Below are 21,154 nucleotides of genomic sequence, written 5' to 3' on the forward strand. Positions count from 1 at the left end.
GTTATGTTTCTTCTTATTTTTAATATCAGTTATGTACATTGGGGTGTTCTGTTTTATATTTGATGTAGTTTAGTTAATGTTTACTGCATTATTTAAAGTTCCCTGATGTTACCCATATGGTGTTTAGTGTTTGTGTGACTGACACTGAGCACTGAATTACATTTTTATTGGTCATTGCTCTTGGAAGAGCCAGTATTGGTGAACTTCATGTCATCATGTGCTCTTCTATAATTTTTACTGTAAATTTGACAGACTTTATTTTTATATAAAATTTTTTTACAGTGCCATTGTGATCATGTAAATTACAACAGTTTTAAACTGTAAAATGTACAGGTTGTTCTGTAAAGTTGTTTACATTTTTACTGTATCTTTTACACAATTATTCTGGCAACCATACATTTTGTAACAGATTAATTTATACCAGCCTATAATTATGAATAGATGATATACTGGAACAACAAGATGCAATGCAGCAGCCAAAGACATTTGTCAAACATGTTATTATATTTACAGTTATGTACATGTCGTTGCTCCTCAAGTACAAGTAGACAAAATGACCAAAATGCCCATCCCTAATTTAAACCCTTCAAAAATTTCCCCCGATCACTTCCGTTATAAGTGCCTCACTGTAACCTCGATTTTTGCTTTTTTAAAGAAAAGGAGGGACGATTTGAAATTATTTTTTGTTGTAATCAACATTATGCCACAAATGCTGTCGATTAAGCTTAACTTGTATTGAACCCGGAATATTCCCTTAAATTAATTTCCATTCACATTTAAGAGTTACATTTAAACACAAATAACTAGACAAACTAAAAAGGTGGAATAAGGCAAATTCTGCCCTTTTGAGTTCTCTTAATGGGGTACTTCATGCAAAACTGAAAATTCTGTCATCATTTACTCACCCCCATGTTATTCCAAACCAGTATGGCTTACTGTTTTCCATGGATCAGAAAAGGAGATGTTGGGCAAAATGTAAACCTCAGTCACCATTCATTTCATTGCATCTTATTTCCCATACAAAAAAAGTAAATTGTGACTGAGGTTAAAATTCTGCCTTACATCTCCTTTTGTGTACCACATAAAAAATAAGTAATACATTATGGGTTTGGAACAATATGAGAGTGAGTAAATGATGACAGAATTTTCATTTTAAGTGAACCATCTTTTCAATTTATATCTTTTGCAATTCATGACTTATAAAAATATTAATCAACAACAGGCTGCTTAGGGAAATGCTGAAAATCAGAATGCATCATTCTAGGGGGGAAAGGGCTGTCACTTTAATTAAAGAGGTCTTAGCATATTCTATTAGGTGCTGTGCATGGCAGTTTCAGCCAATCAAGGCTCTTGAGAGTGCTCATTGGTTGGGCTGTGGGGGATGTCTGGCTTCCATCGGTAGTGGGTTACTCTCTCCGCTCCATCCGTCCATTCAGCCCCCGCAGTCAGCAAAACACACGTCAGAGCGCAGGTCCACAGCGAGCAAATCCTGCAGAGCCCTGTGTACAGTATGTGTGTGTGTCAGAGCGTCCATAGGAGAAAGAGAGTGAGAGAGACAGTGTAGACTGGCTGCTTCTAAACCACTGCAGGAGGACTACATCTGGGACTGTCACAGATAAAAAGAGAGAGAGAAGTAATTCTAGGATAAACGTTTATTTAACAGCACAGTTATGGGGACTTCTCTCTGCTGTCCAACAATGGATCAAACTAAAAGCAAATGACAGAAAAGTCAGTCACTGTATACGCTTTAATCTTCTGGTGGAAGAAGGAGATTAAATTGTCAGTTTGCTCTCAGAAGGTGAAGACTTGGATTGGATTTTTTTTTTTTTTCATCTTCTTTCTTTTCCTTTTTTCTTCTCTGTTTAAATTGATTGCTGTGCTTTCTGGCTCCTCACCCTTCACGCTGTGTCTTCACAAGTCTTCACCTCTCTCAAATCCTTCCTTTCCTTCCCAACATCTTCTCTGCATGCTTTTCCACTGCTCTGCAGGTGAACAAACTCATGGTGGATGCCAAGGGAAGGAAAATGAAATGTCTGACGTTCTTGTTGATGCTTCCAGAGTCAGTTAAGAGCAAGTCCAGCAAAGGCTCCAAAAAGGGGAGTCCCAGCAGCTCTTCCAAACTGCCCCCTGTCTGCTATGAGATCATCACCTTAAAAACCAAAAAGAAGAAGAAGATGGCCGCAGAGATTTTCGCCTCCAAGAAGCCGGCATCAGCCACCACAGTGCAGCAGTACCAGCAGCAGAACTTGAACAACAACAACACCATCCAATGCTGCAACTGGCAGGGTCTCTACTCCACCATTAGAGAGAGGTAGGTACCGTAAACTTCTGAGCTCCTAAACGTCTCACTCAAAGAGGCAAACAGAGAGAGAGAGAGAGAGAGAGAGAGAGAGAGAGAGAGAGAGAGAAGTGATGGACATGGCTAGAAGTCTGTGCTGAGATTCGATCTGTCGTCAAACAGCATTCAACATTCAATTTAATCCAAATAGAAGGAAATTGTAACTCACTTCTGTCATCCACAAAAGGGATTGTAAGCAGAGATGCCAATCCCCTATTTGAGGATAAATGGAAGTGAGTTGCAATTTTCTTCTATTTAAATAGATTTTGAGACATTTGCAACCACATTGTATCAACTAAGGTGCAAAAACATCGACTAAGGCGCGATAACATCCTTATTAACACTAATGTGATAATATTTCCAACTGATATTTTAGATAATATTTGGCATACCTTTATGGTAGTGGGTGTCAGTAAAGGATGGACTTTTTCTCCCTGTTCTGTCTAAATATCTTACACCGCAAAAAAAAAAAAATAATAATTTTCTTACTGAGTATTTTATTTTATTTTTTCTTGTTTTCCAGTAAAATTATATAACATAAAAAAAATAAATAAATAAATAAATAAATAAAAAGGGACATTTACTTAGAAGATTATGCTTTTAAAAAAATATAAAAATAATTATAATTATTATATATAAGTAGTTTGGCAATAGCTGTCAAATCGTTTTTGTTTTTTTTTTTTCTTGTTAAGCATAAATGTTACTTAATTTTGTTAGATTTCTCCGAAAACAGGACAAAGTATCTAATGTCATTTTGCTTCTCAAGTAAATTAATCTTGCTTTAAAATTATTAGATATTTTTGCTGAAAAAAAAAAAAAAAAAGACAAACATACTTAGTAAGACAATTATTCTTATTTTGTATTTTTATTTTTTTATTTATTTATTTATTTATTTTTTTTGCAGTTTATAGAGTTTTCTGCCTTGCAACAAGGCAGTTGCATTTGGCTTCCTCACTTGGGGTTATGAAGGCAGTATTTTTCATAAAGCTGCTTTAAAAAACAATATTGCGAAAAGCACTACACAAAGTAAAGTTAATTGACTTGGCTTCTCTTGATTGTTGTCATTTTAATTATTAGTTTTTATTACTGACTTGATTATTTATTGACATATTTATGTTCTTTGGAAGAATATGTGCATACACAGAACAAATCTTTTTACAGGATAACTACTCTCATGGTTCAGTTTGTTCATGTTTGGTTGTTGAACCTCTCTGTTGGTTACTTATTATTTAGGTCTCTATACATTCTGAAATGTTAAAATTGTAATCGGTATGGTAATATTTAGCATTTTCAATCATTTCTCTTTAGAAACATCTTGTATAGTTGGTCACTGTTCTGTACTTTGTTCATTGTCCCACAGGAGACAAAAGAAAGAAACAAGTTAGTTTTTTTTATATTCACGGTGTTGCTCACTGTCAAATGGTAATATTTACTTTGTTGTCATGGGAAAACCCCATGCAGGCCAAAACAAATGTGCACTCTCGGACACTGCTTTGTAATCATCCTGGAACACCGTTCCTTGAATATCCATGGCTCCTATGTGGCCCGGAACCCAATAATACATGAGGAAGATGCCATTGTGTACTACAGTTGTCAGGGGCCAGGGATTTTCCTTTTTATTTTGCCCCAGAAAGACACTGTTTAACCATTTTTTTAAGTGATAAGCTTATGCACAGAATTCTGATGGAGTTTTGCTTTCAAACTGACAGTCATATCCACTGAGCCCAGCAAATAAATGAGGATGCTTTTTTTCTTTTTCCTTTTTCTTTCCAAATAGAACAAAAAGCACATTTTTAAAACACAATTGCTGTTTATGTCAAGTTATGTGAAGTTACCACCTCACAGGACTGTAATTAGAATGTCCAGAGAAATGTGTTTGCACCTCTTGTATAAATCAATTAGGGATGCTACTCTGTATTTTTCAACCTAAAATAATTTCATTATCTGAATTTTCCCATGCAGAAATTCTGTGATGTTCAATAATGAACTGATGGCTGATGTTCATTTTGTTGTGGGCCAGTCAGGAGGGACTCAGAAGCTCCCAGGACACAAGGTAAGCCTTTCTGACCTGCACCAGACAGTCACCTCAGCAACGGCAGAGAACAGCATGACAATTTGGAGTTTGTGATATGCTTCACTGCTGTTGCTAATGACAGCTGAATTCATTCTGTTGTGTTCTCGCTAGCCGGCCATGTGCCTTTCTGAGACATTCCTAAAAGCAGAGACAAAAGCAGCATACAAGTAATCCAAAGGACTCCAGTGGTTAAATCTATATATTCAGAAGTGATATGATAGGTGTAGGTAAGAAACAGATCAATATTTAATTTTTTTTTTATTTTTTTACTATAAATCTCAACTTTCACTTTCACATCTGAAAGTCACATGTGGCGCCTGTTTAGTTTCACTTTCTCATCTGAAAGTGAAAGTAGGAGTGGAGATTTATAGTAAAAAAAGGTCTTAAATATTGATCTGTTTCTTACTCACACCTATCATATAGCTTTTGAAGATAATGGATTCAACAACTGGAGTCTTCTGGATTACGTTTATGCTGCTTTTATCTGCTTTTTGGACCTTCAGATTTCTGGTCACCATTCACTTGCATTGAAAGGACCAAAACAGCTGAGATATTCTTCTAAAAATCTTTGTTTGTGCTCTGCTGAAGAAAGAAAGTCACACAAATCTGGGATGGTATGAAGGTGAGAAAATGATGAGAGATCCCTTTAAACTTTATAGAAATCAATGCAGTTTTTATTTATTTATTTTTTGTGCTTTTTTTACACACTCTTAATGTCTCATTTGTCATAGGTGCCATATTTGTTTTGCAAACTGAAACTAAGGATCCATCTTTTATATGATGAAAATGTACATCAGATGAACCACACTACTCTTTTATTCCAACTTTGTTTAAAGTGAAGTGTAATTTCTGTGCCACTAGCATCACCACAGTGAATAGCAAAAATGACTGGTTTCCCAAAAGACTCCCCCGTCTTCCATTGGTTTTACAACAGATAGCCCCGCCTCAAACTCATTTGTTGAGCCAACATTAGCCGCTTTTCCACCATCTGGCAAGTGTGAGCCAGCCGGGTCAGCTGGGGCAATATCTTTGGATCTTGAGCCGCGAGACCAAAATCGATCTGCATTCCCACCATCAGGCAAATAGCCCCACAGTGTTGCCCTAAAACCCGCCCTTAACACACCACCCTGGTGCCAACGTCACACACCCCACCCATTTCACAAGCAAGAGGGAAACTAAAGCTGAGGTATCAGACTCCGGAGACGAGCTAGCCCTCGAAATGAACACGGATTTGTACTGTGCCAGCAATTTTTTTTAAATTGTCCCAAACTTGTACCATTGCATGCTGGATACACAACTTGGCAAGTTCGGCGACAATATACTTAATCACGTCTTCCTTCGGCAGACGCCACATGGATCTGACGTTCAAGTTGCACATTTTCATCAGCCCAAATATTCATAAGACCCCTGATTTCGTCTTCTGACCATTACTGACGATTCTCCATTCTCCTTTGATCTGTTGAGATAAGCTGGTAGCTAGATATGAAAAAAAGGGAAATGAGTATCTTATTGGTGCTGAAACCTCTGACCTGACTCAGCAAAACTCTGCATTTGACTTTGACCCCGCCTCAATCTCCAGTTGGCCTTCTTTAGCCCAAGGGTAATTGGTGGGCCAGGGCGCTTGGCCATTGGCTCCGAGTAGGCATGCAGCCTCGTAAGTGACAGTGGGAACACAACTGGGGTCACACTTTATATTAGGTGGCCTTAACTACTCTGTACTAACATTAAATACATACAAGACTATGTATTTACTGTGTAACTACATGTTGTTCTGCAAAATTGCCACATTTGCTGCTACTGAGGTTGAGGTACGGGAAGGTTTAGGAGTAAGGGTAAGGATAAGGTTAAGATTAGGGGTTAGATTTAGGTTTTGGGTAAGGGATGGGTTAGGGTTAGGGGTAAAGTTAACAGTGTAACTACAAATGTAATTAAATGCAAGTACTTTAAATGTAATAATGCAACAACATGTATGTACATTATAAGTAAATTGTATCAAATGGTTAACTTCATAGTAGTTAAGGCCACCTAATATAAAGTGGGTCCGCAACTGGCCCTGGCACACACTAGCATGCCCTCATTTGGTCGATAGTGGAAATGCTGCTAATGTCAGGCTGATCGGGATGCTTTGAACTCTTCTGCTCAGACATCATTGTGTTAACCGTCTTTTCCAATTACTTATTTTCTAATATTTAATGGGGACTCAGGGACTGGTATTATTGTTTTATTATTTTTTTGACCTTAGTCCAATTTTGTCTCTACCACAAAAATCAATAAAAATTGGTTCTTGTTTTACTCTGACATTTTACTTAAACAGGCAGGGCTAATTTATCCTCAAAAAGCTGGTGCCTACAATTGTGGCCTGACTCATCTTTTATCCATTTAAGAAGGCAGAATGGAAAGCTGTGATTGGACGATATGCAATGCTTTATAAAGCCCATTTAGGCAAGGCCATTGTATTTCTTTGCTGCATGGCCACAGCCAATTTTGCAATGGTCCATGAAGAGTTATTACTGAGCACCTATTTTATGATGTCCATTTGGCTGCCGTTCAGATTTGCATTATCATTTTTATGGAAAGGTTGTGTTTGCTTCTAGCAAAGGCTCCCATGTATCTAAGTGCTTTACAAAATTACTCTCACCATTTATTTGATACTCCTCATCGTAACAGCAAATGTTATTCAGGCTTTTTACATGAGGGACATTGGAGAGCATAAAACATGCTTTTACTGACACAGCGTTAAAAAAGGCCACCAAGAATTACATAAATTCACTAACAGAAAAAGGTGTAACTAAATAGTAAGCAAGTATCACTTCTGCTCATGTTATATAATCCATCTGCATCACTGTGTTGCCTCTGATTTCATCATTAGCTGTGCTCACCCATTAGCATCTGCGAGATAACTTTTAGTTCTAGTAGCCATTTTCACATCATTGTGAAATACTTTTTGCTTGGGAGTGAAAACCGAATGGCATTCATATGAATAGCACTTACATGTCTTGTAAACCCAGGGGGAAATTACAGCCGTAATTAAGCATTACTCTTTGTGGGTGAAATTTTGTGTGCTTCATGCTCAAACGACTCCAGGGGAATAGGATAAAGTGGAAATTTTAAAAGCCAAGTGTTACCTATACAATGCAATCGACGCAGAAGAAAGAAAACCTGAAGGGCAACTTGTAAGGAATAAAAGATTGCTATATAATTCAAGATGAGTCATTATATGATACAAGTTGATAATAGAAATTGTGTTTTGGGTTGGAAAAAATTACATGAAACCAACTGTACTAGTTTTAAGTTTTCACCTGCCACTTGAGAGGTTCTGGTGATAAGTGAAAGGGGAATAACCAGGAAACCCCTCAAAGAGAGAGACATAGAAGGACTTTAGAGTTAGGTCATCAAAATGGGTCACTTTTGGAAATGTAAGGGACAGACTGAAAGACAGCAATTAGCTAGAAGACAGAACAGTTTGTGACCTTGTTTCTGTCTTTGTTTTTTTCCATTTCAGGGGTCTTGACTTCAAACTTGACTTAAAACTCAAAAAACACTTTAAAACAAAGGTGACTTGATGGGTTTGGAACGAATTTGATGTTTCAAACCACCATTTCTTGCTCACGAGTTGACATTAAATCACTGACATGATTTGAATCTATCTGGGAAAAAAACTGGCAATTTCTTTACTAGTTTGTACCATGTAAATGTAAATTAATGGTGAAATGTGTAGTTTTTCAATGTTAAAATACTTTCTTCTATTGTTGCTTAATGTTTGAGCATCCTGACCAGCCAGACACAGCAACATTGGCTTAACCAATGGTGTGAGTTTGGGGCAGGACTATCCGTTTGTCAAACCAATTGCCAATTCCATTTCCATAGTGGCACAGAAATTACACACTTCAACTTTAAGTTAATTATCCTACTGCTTCTTTTGCTAACTGGTAAAATGGGTAATTTGAAAACTATTTTTCATATTTCTTCTTTGATAGTATGTCCTCGCTGTGGGAAGCTCTGTTTTTCATGCCATGTTCTACGGAGAGTTAGCCGAAGACAAGGATGAGATCTGTATCCCTGATGTGGATCCTCCAGCCTTTCTGGCTATGCTAAAGTAAGACTTTTCTTCTGGCTGACCCTGTACTCATCTGCTTTTTAAAACCATTATTATTTTCCAGTACAGAAGATTTAGTTGCTACTGTTTTCAATTAAGCGCAGGAGTGGGGAAAATTGTTCTTTCAGATCTAAGTACCCTTCCTTGGACTTCCTCCAAAGAGTGATTTGACTATACCGATGTGTAATTTCTTTACAGCCAACAATTTTGAAAGTCTTTTTCTGATCGACTGAGCAATTAGCCTCATTTAAATAAATTGAAGATACCAAATAGATTAATTGGATTTCTTAAATGTCATTTAGAATGGAGTCCTCACTTCAAGTACCACTGTTAAACACATTTTAGTAAGTTCAAAAAGCTCCCTGGTATGACTTTATGTGTCTTACATGCACCACTTAAAAAAAGCTGTATCTTTAGAAAGACTAGAACTCTGGCATGTTCCCATAATCAGTTTTTAAAGTGTGAACCCTGAACACAAGTGGCACTGCTATCTTAAATGTTAAATAAAACTCTAGCTTAAACAAGGAGAAAAAAAAAATAATGAAGTAAGCTTAGCTTGTCCACCTCTCTAAAGGTTAGGGACCATGAGAGAAGAATCTGATAGATCTTAGCATATTATTTTCAACCCATCTCTCTAGAGAGATATTTTTTGTTCTTTCTCTCTCCCTCTCTTCCCTCTCACCACCCATTGTCATAAAGAATGAACATGTAAATCTTGTCTTTTGCTTTATACTGTATTTATTGTTTCAGTTTGCAAAGCACGCCTATAGAACATTGTGCCCCTTATAAATTACTGCTTGAAGTCTGTTCTAGTCCAGAATATATTACAGGAAATGTCAACATAGTCTCGTGACAACTCGTAATAATTTAAACAAGACGGCAAAATCGCAAGATATTGCACATCTTGGCTCGTGCAAAAAGGTACATCTTTTATTCCCATATAGACAGAATTTCAAATCGACACAAAACAGGTATACAATTTTAGCTAGCCGCCTATTCAACACTTTACACTCACTCAACAGTTTATTAGGTCCTATGGTTCTAATAAATTGCCTGACATGGTCTTCTGCTGTTATAGCCCATCTGCCTCAAGGTTCAATGTGTTGTGCATTCTGAGGTGCTCTTCTACTCACTACAATTGTACAGAGTGGTTATCCGAGTTACCGTAGCCTTTCTGTCAGCTTGAACCTGTATGGCCATTCTCTGTTGACATCTCTCATCAACAAGGCGTTTACATCCGCAGAAATACCGCTCACTGGATGTTTTTTGTTTTTGGCACCATTCTGAGTAAACTTTAGGGACTGTTGTACTCAGGAAATCAGCAGTTACAGAAATACTCAAAGCAGCCCGTCTGGCACCAACAAACAGGCCACGGTCGAAATCACTGAGATTTCTCCCCCATTCTGATGGTTGATGAGAACATTAACTGAAGCTCCTGACACATTTATGCAATGCACTGCTGCCATAGGATTGGCTGATTAGATAATCGCATGTGTTCCTAATATGAACAGGTGTTCCTAATAAAGTGCTCAGTGAGTGCATTTTAAGAAAGGAAACATGTGTGAACAAATCTGGTTACTCATTCCATATTTATTTATGCCGTACAAATGAATGATGTCAGTAACCTGTAATACATTTCCCTCATCTCATTCCAAGCGCTGATGTTTTCTTTCTTCTGTGGTACACAAAAGTTATTTTCAAGTCAAGACATTTTTAGGTTTAGTGTTTGGGTAAGAGGTTAGAATTTATGGTTACATTTAGCTTTGGGTTGGGGGTTAAAATAAGGAAAAATAACTTTATACGTTGGTTCATTTATTGTTGGTTCATATGGATGTAAAAGTCATACATTTTTGTATGAGCTAACTCATGTGATTTCTTCCGATTTTGCCATCTTGTCCTGTTATTACAACTTGTCATGAGACTGGGTTGGGAAATGTAGTATAAGATGTGCCATCTGTTCCCAAGGACACAATCACAGGTCACAGTGCCTGCAAAATAATTTATATTCCACAAAGTAATGGCTATTTTTTTTAATGTTTTTTATAAAGATTAATTTCAGGGTTTCCATTATAGTTTAAAGACTTGCAATACTTTTTCTTTTTCTTGTGTAAAAGAAAACACATTATGGCTCACGCTGCTAGAACATCATAAAAAAAAATTAAAAATCTGGCTATGCTATTAATAGCAGGTTACAGTGCACTCTAAAGTACTACATACTTTTTAAATTACTACTACAAATTGTGTTCTGCACCGTTAACCCTGAATCTTTGTGTTTCTCAGGTACATTTACTGTGATGAAATTGACTTAAGTGCCGACACTGTGCTGGCGACATTATATGCAGCCAAGAAGTACATAGTACCGCACCTGGCTCGGGCCTGTGTCAACTTCTTGGAGACGAGTCTTAGTGCCAAGAACGCATGCATTCTTCTATCTCAGAGCTGTCTGTTTGAAGAGCCAGACCTAACACAACGCTGTTGGGAAGTCATTGACGCTCAGGCTGAGCTGGCACTTAAATCCGAGGGCTTTTGTGACATTGACGCTCAGACCTTGGAGAGCATACTCAAGCGGGAGACCTTAAACGCCAAGGAGATTGTAGTGTTTGAAGCGGCACTGAGCTGGGCAGAGGCTGAATGTCAGCGTAGAGAGATGAACACAACATTTGACAACAAACGCAAAGTACTGGGCCAGGCCGTTTACCTGATCCGAATCCCCACCATGGGTCTTGATGATTTTGCAAATGGTGCGGCACAGTCAGGAGTGTTGACGCTGAATGAAACCAATGATATTTTCTTATGGTACACGGCGGCCAAGAAACCCGAGCTACAGTTCGCCAGCCAACCTCGAAAGGGACTGACTCCGCAGAAGTGCCACCGATTCCAGTCTTGCGCCTACCGCAGCAACCAGTGGCGTTACCGCGGACGCTGTGACAGTATTCAGTTTGCAGTCGATAAGCGAGTGTTTATTGCTGGTTTCGGGCTCTACGGCTCGAGCTGCGGATCTGCAGAGTACACCGCCAAGATCGAGCTGAAACGGCAGAGAGTTGTGCTGGGAACCAACCTCAGTAAGTACTTTTCAGATGGTTCCAGCAACACCTTCCCTGTTTGGTTCGAGTATCCGGTTCAGATAGAGCCTGACACTTTTTACACGGCCAGTGTGGTTCTCGATGGTAATGAACTAAGTTATTTCGGACAGGAGGGTATGACGGAAGTTCAGTGTGGGAAGGTGACCTTCCAGTTTCAGTGCTCCTCGGACAGTACCAATGGCACAGGTGTACAAGGAGGACAGATTCCAGAGCTCATCTTCTATGCCTGAGTTTCCACTTGCAAGACAAAAGACCAGTGTGAAATTTGAATAGCTTTACATTGCTTACAATATCTTACTTTTTTTACTACATGGCAAAATTTCCTCCAGTGTTGTCATTCCAAACTGAAACGTAACAGGTATTTCATGAGTTTTATTTTAAGCTTATAGTGGGTTTTGGGGGTCTGACAAACCATGAAGGGTTTCACTGTAATTTCTCCAGGTATTAAAAGCTGTATTTAAATATTTTATATTGTACTCTACATAAAGCTGTACCAGTTTACAAGGGAAAATTTTCTCATTTCAATAGGCTATTGTGCTTTATCTTAAAATTATTTTTTATTTAAAATATTATTATTATTATTATTATTTATTTTATTTTATTTTATTTTTTTTAATTTAATTTGAGAGGGGACATTGAAAAGAAAACAAACCCATGAGCACTGGATATAATGTTATACATGTACAGTATATATTTAAATGTGTTAACTATTATATGTGTAGATATACTATATTACCACTCCATGGCTATATCAGCTGTTTTCATTGACTATGCCATGTTAGTGAATGCTTGCACATGTATATTGTAGCAATAGTGAACAAAATATTCAAACTCAAGATAAATGTCTAACCCCAATATATCTTCGCATTAAACTTCAAGGCAATCAATATACCTAACACCAAAGTTACCGTCACCATCCCTACATCAGGCCTTTTATAGGTAACTACCTTTAATTAATAAATATCATTTGCAAGCACAGAACATCTTAAACAGACTTTTTATTCATCTTTTAAAGTAATCAAATCATTAGGATAGTCACACTGAAAAATCGAAACTATAAAACATTTTGATCATAAACATACGTGGTGTTTACACTTAAATAAACTCCACAATGGAGTCTAATGTACAGTGAACTGCCTCATATTGTATTATATTCAGCATAAATAGCATCATAAATATTTATCTAGCTATTAATACACAGTTTTCCGAGTTCTATAAAAAAATATTTATTTATTTAATCCTACTCACCATCAGTATGTTTTTGCAGTAAGTATTGCATTCTCTTTCACTTCAGTTTTGTAAAATGCACTAAAAATGCACTGAACAAATGCATAAGCAATGTTTCTTTCAGCTGAAATAACAGGTTACATATTCATAGGAGCCACAGAATGTGACGTTTTGGGATATTGTGTTATAATTTCCACCTCTGTAAGTGCTGCATTCATGGCTAATTAGCAACATAATTAGCTGTCACACAACAAACCCGTCTACACACTACTAAATGGGATGTTGTCAACTAGCATTATATCATGTATTTTTTAAGACAAGTTATCATGCATTTTATTTGTCTGCTCTGGGCTGTAATTACCAACATTGTTGACTTTTTTTCTCTTTTCATTAAGATGTCAAAAGCAAGAATGCAGAAAGTTAATTCTATTCCCTGCAGAACTTTAGTCACATACATACATTAGCAATGAACAGAAAACAAATAATTCCTCTTTAAACTGGTAAAGAAATGACATCTCACATTTTTTTTTTTTTTCAAAAACAGAATAACATTATTGTCCTATCATTTTAATTTTAGATTTTTGCATAATTCTGCCCTGTCTGACAGCAAAATAATTATCTTGTACCATTGCCGTCTACTGAAATCGTCCTGGTTACTTGCGTAACCTCCCTTCCCTGATGGAGGGAATGAGACGTTGTGTCGATGTAGTGACACTAGGGGTCACTCTTGGGAGCCCGAGACACCTCTGGTCTTTGATAAAAGGCCAATGAAAATTGGCGAGTGGTATTTGCATACCACTCCCCCAGACATACAGGTAGAAAAGGAGCTGGTATGCAACCACTCATTCAGGTTTTATGCTGAGGAGCCGAGACAAGGTCCCGGCCATTTCAGCGGGTAGTTCAGCATTGTGGCAGGAGGGACACAACGTCTTGTTCCCTCCATCAGGGAACGGAGGTTACGCAAGTAACCAGGATGTTCCCTATCTGTCACTCACTCGAAATTGTGTCGATGTAATGACACTAGGTGTCCATATACAAAACGCCGCAATTGGCTGAACTGTGTTACGTGAACTGGCGGTGTGTGACGGGCAGACTGCTGTGTGCCTTGTAGCCAGCACACCAGGCCGACACGTAACCTCCCCAACACTGTTATGAGTGTCGAACGACCCTTTGGGACAAGTCGACTACCTAAAAGATAGAGATGGGCTAGCCCAGTCGTGTCCTCTTATCCCCTTTTTTTCCACTCCCCCAAAAAAAAGGGGGATTAACAGACTGGGCCAACCAGGTCTAGTCGGGGGGGGGGGGGTGTCCCTCCCAAAGGAAGGACACCACGGAGACCACACCCCACCCAGAGAGAGGGGGGATTATTTAAGTGGAAATATGTCACAAGGTCTTGCCAAGCTATGTTGGAAGTATGCCATGTGGAGAAGTCCCATGGTAGGTCCTACCCTATGGGGGAGGAGTTACTACAAGCATGGAAACTGGGACTGCCCAAGGAAGACGCAGTTTGCCAACAGGGAAACGAATTAGCAGAAGATATATGTCGCATGGGGTTACCTATGGGGAACTGCCACATGCAGAGCACCTACCCCAGTACAGGGCTTTAGTTAGCAAGTGTACTGGGCCGGCAGCGAGTCTCTCCAAAAACTCATCTGCCACAGGGCTCAGAAGAAATCAACCAGGGAACACAGTTTGTGAACACTACTGGGAGTTAATGGTGCACATCTTCAGCTCAGGGGAGGTGAAAGGCACTATGCGCAAGCGATACACCCGGCCGGCTGTCTTGGACTTACCTGCTTGTGCATGCCACTACACGGGACGAAACTGGTTCCATCCGGAGGTTGTAGAACCTCGCAAATGTGTTGGGTGTTGCCCAGCCTGCAGCTCTGCAAATGTCTGTTAGTGAGGCGCCCCTGGTCAAGGCCCAGGAGGCTGCTACACCCCTGGTAGAATGGGCTCGTAGCCCTACCGGGGGCGGCACGTCCTGGGCATGATATGCCATAGTTATGGCATCAATGAGCCAGTGGGCGATCCTCTGCTTGGAGACAGCACTTCCTTTCTGCTGTCCACCAAAGTAGACAAAGAGCTGCTCAGAGACTCTAAAGCCCTGTGTGCGATCCAAATAGATGCGTAAAGTGTGCACTGGACACAGCAATGTCAGGGCTGGGTCTGCCTCCTCCTGGGGCAGCGCTTGCAGGTTCATCACCTGGTCCCTAAAAGGGGTTGTGGGAACCTTGGGCACATAGCCTGGTCGGGGTCATAGGATCACGTGAGAGTAGCCCGGACCGAACTCCAGGCACGTTTCGCTGACAGAGAAAGCTTGCAGGTCTCCTACCCTCTTGATGGAAGTGAGCGCAGTCAGGAGGGCAGTCTTCAAGGAGAGTGCCTTAAGCTCAGCTGACTGCAAAGGCTCAAAGGGCGCTCTCTGTGGACCCTGAAGAACTACAGAGAGGTCCCATGAGGGAACAAGGCGCGGTCTGAAGGGATTCAGCCTCCTGGTGCCTCTCAGGAACCTGAAGATCAGGTTTTGCTTCCATAAGGACTTGCTGTCCACTGTGTCATGGTGTGCCACTATAGCGACTACATACACCTTCAAGGTGGAAGGGGACATCTGCCTTTCCAACCTCTCCTGCAGGAAGGAAAGCACTGATCCGACTGCATATCTCTGGGGGTCTTCCCGTCAGGAAGAACACCACTTAGCGAACAGACGCCACTTAAAGACATACAGGCGCCTCGTAGAGGGGGCCCTAGCCTGAGTGATCGTGTCTACCACCATGGGTCACTGGGGGGGGCTGTCATGAGGAGTGTGAGGTCCGAGAACCACTCGCCAATTTTCATTGGCCTTTTTATCAAAGACCAGAGGTGTCTCGGGCTCCCAAGAGTGACCCCTAGTGTCACTACATCGACACAACATCGAGTGAGTGACAGATAGGGAACTTCCATAAACTTATCCGAACACCATGGGTTATACAAACCACATTGTTAGCTGTCTCTAACAATGTGTACTTTAAAATGTGCTTAAACATCAATGTTTCTACATGCAAATCATGAAAAATGGTAAACTTATGGATTCTTTGTGTGCTGAGATTTTGTTAACATGTCTTTTTTTATTTACAAGTGAATTTACTCATCACATGAGCTTTTTTAATTATTGTGCACTAATTAGAAGAGGTTATTGATGGAGCTTCTTATTTGTAAATAATGAACACTTCTGTGAATGTGTAAAAAGTGTGTTACAGTGTGGAGAGACTTATGAATGTGTATGATAGTTGAACATGCAAATAAACTGAACAAGCAGTTCTGTTATGACATCTTGAGTGGCTTTTCTTCTATTTGTAACAATGTGAACAACTGTACAGATGAGTTGCAAGATCTAAGACTGCTCTGTCCTGGTTTTTTATTCTTATTTTATAGAAGTGTTATGATCAAACTGTGTAGCAGTGGTGGAAAGAGTTTTTTTTACTTAAGTATAAGTACTGCTACTGAATAAATAATTCACTTGAGTACAAGTAGAAGTACTGAGAAATATTATGACTCCCCAGCTGCCCTATTATCACCTGCCCAGCTATCTTCAATAACTACGCCTCTACACGAGCCCATGCAGTTGGGTCGCTCTCGTCTGTCGAGGGAGGAACGTCAAAGACACATCGATAACAGACTGTGTTTGTACTGTGGGGAGCCAGGCCATTCCTCTCCTCCTGTTCCTCACGTTCCTCCTTACCCACTAATACCCTGTTGAGTACCGACGACTCTTATTTATTAAAAAATTGCAATTTACTCCATTCCATTCAGAATTCCATTTCTGTCAAAGCTCTTATCGACTCTGGTGCTGCAGGCAATTTTATTGACTCTGATCTCTGTGATCTGTTATCTCTGGATACTGCTCCTTGTGTGCCTTCTCTCTCTGTTACAGTGCTAGATGGTCGCTCTCTTCACGCTGGCACAGAACTTCATATTACTCAACCCGTCTCTGTGCAGGTGGGAGCTCTTCATCATGAAACACTACAGCTTCTTGTCACCAACACTCCCAAGAACCCCCTAATCCTTGGTTACCCTTGGCTCGCTAAACACAACCCTCACATTTCCTGGACTGACAGAGAAATTATTCAGTGGGGCACTTCTTGTATTACCTCCTGACTACAGTCAGTGCTACCCGTTTCCCTTCAGACCACTCATATCAACCCTGCTGATGCCTCTGTGCAACCTACCATCCGAGGTGTCTACCAGGACTTCCTGCCCGTGTTTAGTAAGACTAAGGCTACTCAATTACCACCTCACCGCTCTACTGACTGCGCTATCGACCTCCTTCTAGGCACTCAACCTCCTAAGAGCCATATCTATCCCCTGTCGATTCCGGAAACACAAACCATGGAGGATTATATCGAGGAAGCACTACAGATGGGTTTCATCCATTCCTCCACCTCTCCAGCGGCAGCTGGCTTCTTCTTTGTGGAAAAGAAAGATGGCAGACTCCATCCTTGCATTGACTATAGAGGCTTGAATGCCATCACCACCAAATTTCCCTACCCTCTTCCTCTTTAGCCAGCAGCACTCGAACATCTATGGGATGCCAAGGTTTTACCAAACTGGATTTGCGCTTACACGCTTACAACCTCATTCGCATCAAGGAGGGAGACGAGTGGAAGACTGCCTTCATCACCCATTTGGGTCACTACGAATACTGGGTCATGCCTTATGGCCTTGCCAACTCACCTTCCATCTTCCAATCCTTCATGAATGAGATCTCTCATGACCTTCTGCACTGATGCGTCATGTCTATATCGACGACATCCTGGTTTTCTCACCCTCCCTTGAAGCTCATGTCCTGCACGTATGCCAAGTTCTCCAACACCTCCATGATAATCACCTCTTCATAAAAGCTGAGAAGTGTGAGTTTCATGTCTCCACCACAACCTTTCTGGGTTATGTGATCAGCCCTGAGGGGGCCCACATGGACAGTCTCAAAGTAGATGCTGTCAAGAACTGGCCTTGTCTGGGTTCTACCAAAGAACTCCAATGCTTCCTGGGCTTTGCTAACTTCTACAGGCGATTCATTCGCAACTTCAGCACCATTGCAGCCCCTCTCACTTCTCTCCTCAAAGGAAAACCTAAAACTCTCCAGTGGACTTCTCCAGCCATAAGGGCCTTCCAGGATTTTAAAGTAAGATTCACCACTGCATCTGTACTTCATCATCCTGATCCTCTCAGCCTTTCATCATGGAGGTGGATGCCTCGAACATTGGGATTCTCTCCCAATGACACAGTAACCCTGCCAAGATGTAACACCCATTCACCATCCTAACTGACCACAGCAATCTGGAGTATCTACGCTCCGCTAAATGCCTCAACACAAGACAAACTCGATGGGCTTTATTATTCACCAGATTCAACTTCTCTGTGATGTCTCCTGAGTCTACTCTGACCATCCTGCCTGAATCAGTTATCACTGCTCCTGTCCAGTGGGACATCATGAAGGACAGTGAGCAGGCCATTCTGACTGAACCACCCCTGCCCGGTTGCCCTAGAGACTGTGTCTATGTTCCCATCAAACTTCGTCCTCAAGTCATGCAGTGGGTCCATACCTCCTTGAGTTCTGGTCACCCAGGTGAGAACCACACCACACAATTGGTTCATAATAAATTCTGGTGGCCTTCCCTGTCCTGAGGTGTTGCTCAGCACGTAAAGGGTTGTTCTATCTGTGCTCAAGCTAAATCTCCCAGACTTCTTCCAGCAGGACTCCTCCACCCCTTACCCATTCCACAACATCCCTGGTCTCACATTGCCATAGATTTCCTCACTGATTTACCTGTGTCTTAGGGGAACATAACCATCATGGTAGTGGTGGATAGGTTCTCCAAAGCCTGCTGTCTCATCCCTCTCAAGAAACTACCTTCCGCCCAAGAGATGGCTGAAACCATCTTACATCAAGTGTCTCTGACAGAGGACCTCAATTTACCTCATGGATTTGGAGAGAGTTCTGCAAACTTCTAAATGTCAACATCAGCCTGACTTCAAGGTATCATCCTCAGTCTAATGGCCAGACGGAACTTCAACCAAGAAGTAGGTCGCTATCTCCACACCTTCTGTCTCTCTAACAAGTATGATTGGAAACTCCCTTCAGAGTTCTTCTACTGGTTTAACTCCTTTCCAATGCATCCTGGAATACCAACCTCCACATTTTCCCTGGTTGGGGGAACCTCCAGAGTTACCTGCAGTGAACCATTGGATGCAGCGGCCAAGTCTGGGAGTTGGCTCATGTTCACATGCAGAGAGCCATCTGTCAGCAGAAGATACATGCTGACCAATGTCGTCGACCTGGCCAATGAGTTTGGCTGTCCACCCAAGACCTCCGCCTGCGACTAACCTGCAAAAACTCTCCCCAAGGTATGTTGGACCTTTCAAGATCATCAAACAAATTAATCCTGTCTGTTACAAACTTCAACTGCCCCCTCACTACTGCATCTCTCCTACTTTCCATGTGTCTTCCAGTACCTCCACCGACAACCTTACCCCCACTCCTCTTGACCTCGATGGGGAAATCGCCTACCAAGTTAACACTCTCCTAGACTCTCGACGTCAGGGCAGACTCATTCAATATCTGGTAGATTGGGAGGGCTACTGACCTGAGGAGCAGTCCTGGGTCTCATCCGAGGACATTCTGGACCCTTCTCTCATCTCGGAGTTCCACCTAGCCCATCCTGACCGCCCGGCTCCCAGGCCCCGAGGCCGACCCCCTGGACGCTCTAGAGGGGGTCCTCAAAGGGGGAGTATTGTCACATCCTCCAGATCTGTTCACATGAGATCCCCTTCCTCTGAGAATTAACCCCTTCCCGGACTACATTTTCCCAGTATCCCTTTCCTCCCGCCATTAACTCTCACACCTGATTTCCATTCCCTCATCAACTCCCAGTGTATATAGTCTCCATTCTACTTCACTTCACTGCGAAGTCTTGCCAATTCACTCTGTTGTCATTTCTGAGCGTTCATCATCCTCTATTGTCTGTTTTGACCTTAGCCTGTTCCTTGGATTACCCTTTTGTCTGCCGTTTTTGGATTTATTGCAATGTGTGGATTGCTTACCTGGTTTTGACCTCTGTATGTTTGACTACGCTCTCTAATAAACTCTGCATATGGATCTTCACTCTGTGTCTGCCTCTGACTCATTACAATACGCTTCCATTTTTAGAACGCAAAGACATTTTTGTTCTTGAAAGAAATTGATGCTTCCTTTCACCAAGGATGCATTAAATTGATCAAAAATACTGACAAAATCATTAATTGCAAATTATTATTACGTTTTGAACTAACTGTTTGAAGTGGGTTTTATTCCATTTTTTCTTTTCCCCATTTTTTTTTTCTTAAAATGTCTTATTATTAGAACAATTGAAAATGGTTGCGCAACCATGCGGAAATCACAATACAGTGTTTTCCCCCTATTTGCTGTGGTATTGAGTTCTTGCAAGTTGCTTTACACTTGCAAGTCAAATTTTGTTTTTAAAAATAGACTTTCTCCTAAAGTCTATTTTTTTAGAGAGATGAAGGCTTTTCCAGGCATCACTGTTTTGAAAAGAAGAATCTCTAACCAGGATAGAGAGGGAAGTGGACGGCCAGATGCACAACAAAAAATAAATCACAGTCTCTAGTTTGAGAAACAGACTCCTCACAGGTCCTAAAATAGCAGCTTCTAAATCCCAAAGACCTGCATTGCTGCAAGAGGATTTTTGGACAAACAGAACATTTTAAGAATATTACATTTATTTAGATAGAAATACCCATTTGTAACATTCTAAATGTCTCTAAATAATCTCTAAACTACATAATGTGTATTGTGACTGAAACACATTCCTATATCAGGTTTATTCTCATTTACGTATGTCCAAGTATATTGGCTGTAAAGTTAACATACAGTAACTAATATAATGCAATATCATAGAAGAGGAAATGTATCCTCTATGATATTGCAGCAATTATCCAGATATGGAATGAGATTATTAAGAAAACTGTTATCATCTCATACATGCCAACTGAATAAAATAAGGCAAAAATAAAAATTTCACACAGTGAGAGATATGATTGATTCAAACACTAAAAGTGGTTGTTCTGTATATGTATTATTGTATTATAGTTGTAATAAAGTCTTAATTAATATTATGGTAATTTAACATATTGAGATATTATTATTAAGTAAATTGTAGCATTTGGTTACATTATGTTTTGTGATTTCTCATACATTCTTTATATAACATCCATCCCTTGCACACTTTTGGCCTCTAGCAGGTGAGGCTTTTCAGACAAATAAACAGCAGCACAGGGTAGGAAAGTACCTGAAAGTATCT

The 21,154-nt window shown here is 40.4% G+C and overlaps 1 protein-coding gene across 3 annotated transcripts; it reads left to right on the forward strand.

Annotated features, from left to right (window-relative positions):
* Positions 1-1,266: 1,266 nt before the first annotated feature.
* On the forward strand, positions 1,267-16,108 carry LOC127412437 (BTB/POZ domain-containing protein 3-like). 3 transcript variants are annotated; one of them, XM_051648784.1, is made up of 5 exons: positions 1,267-1,798; positions 1,919-2,311; positions 4,301-4,391; positions 8,390-8,508; positions 10,789-16,108. In XM_051648784.1, the coding sequence occupies exons 2-5, from the start codon at positions 2,001-2,003 to the stop codon at positions 11,819-11,821; spliced, it is 1,554 nt and encodes a 517-aa protein (XP_051504744.1). In that variant the 5' UTR covers positions 1,267-1,798; positions 1,919-2,000; the 3' UTR covers positions 11,822-16,108. The 3 variants fall into 3 exon arrangements, with proteins under 3 accessions (XP_051504744.1, XP_051504745.1, XP_051504743.1); XM_051648785.1 differs by having other exon boundaries at positions 2,059-2,311; XM_051648783.1 differs by having other exon boundaries at positions 1,267-2,311.
* The last annotated feature ends 5,046 nt before the right edge of the window (positions 16,109-21,154 follow it).

The sequence above is a fragment of the Myxocyprinus asiaticus genome, chromosome 21 (assembly GCF_019703515.2).
Source record: "Myxocyprinus asiaticus isolate MX2 ecotype Aquarium Trade chromosome 21, UBuf_Myxa_2, whole genome shotgun sequence".
In the NCBI taxonomy this organism is placed as follows: Eukaryota; Metazoa; Chordata; class Actinopteri; order Cypriniformes; family Catostomidae; genus Myxocyprinus; species Myxocyprinus asiaticus.

Coding starts and splice junctions, on each gene's coding strand:
- LOC127412437 (XM_051648783.1), top strand. CDS start 2,001: ATGGTGGATGCCAAGGGAAGGAAAATGAAATGTCTGACGTTCTTGTTG. Junction 2,312..4,300: donor TACTCCACCATTAGAGAGAG/GTAGGTACCGTA, acceptor TTTCCCATGCAG/AAATTCTGTGATGTTCAATA. Junction 8,509..10,788: donor GCCTTTCTGGCTATGCTAAA/GTAAGACTTTTC, acceptor TGTGTTTCTCAG/GTACATTTACTGTGATGAAA.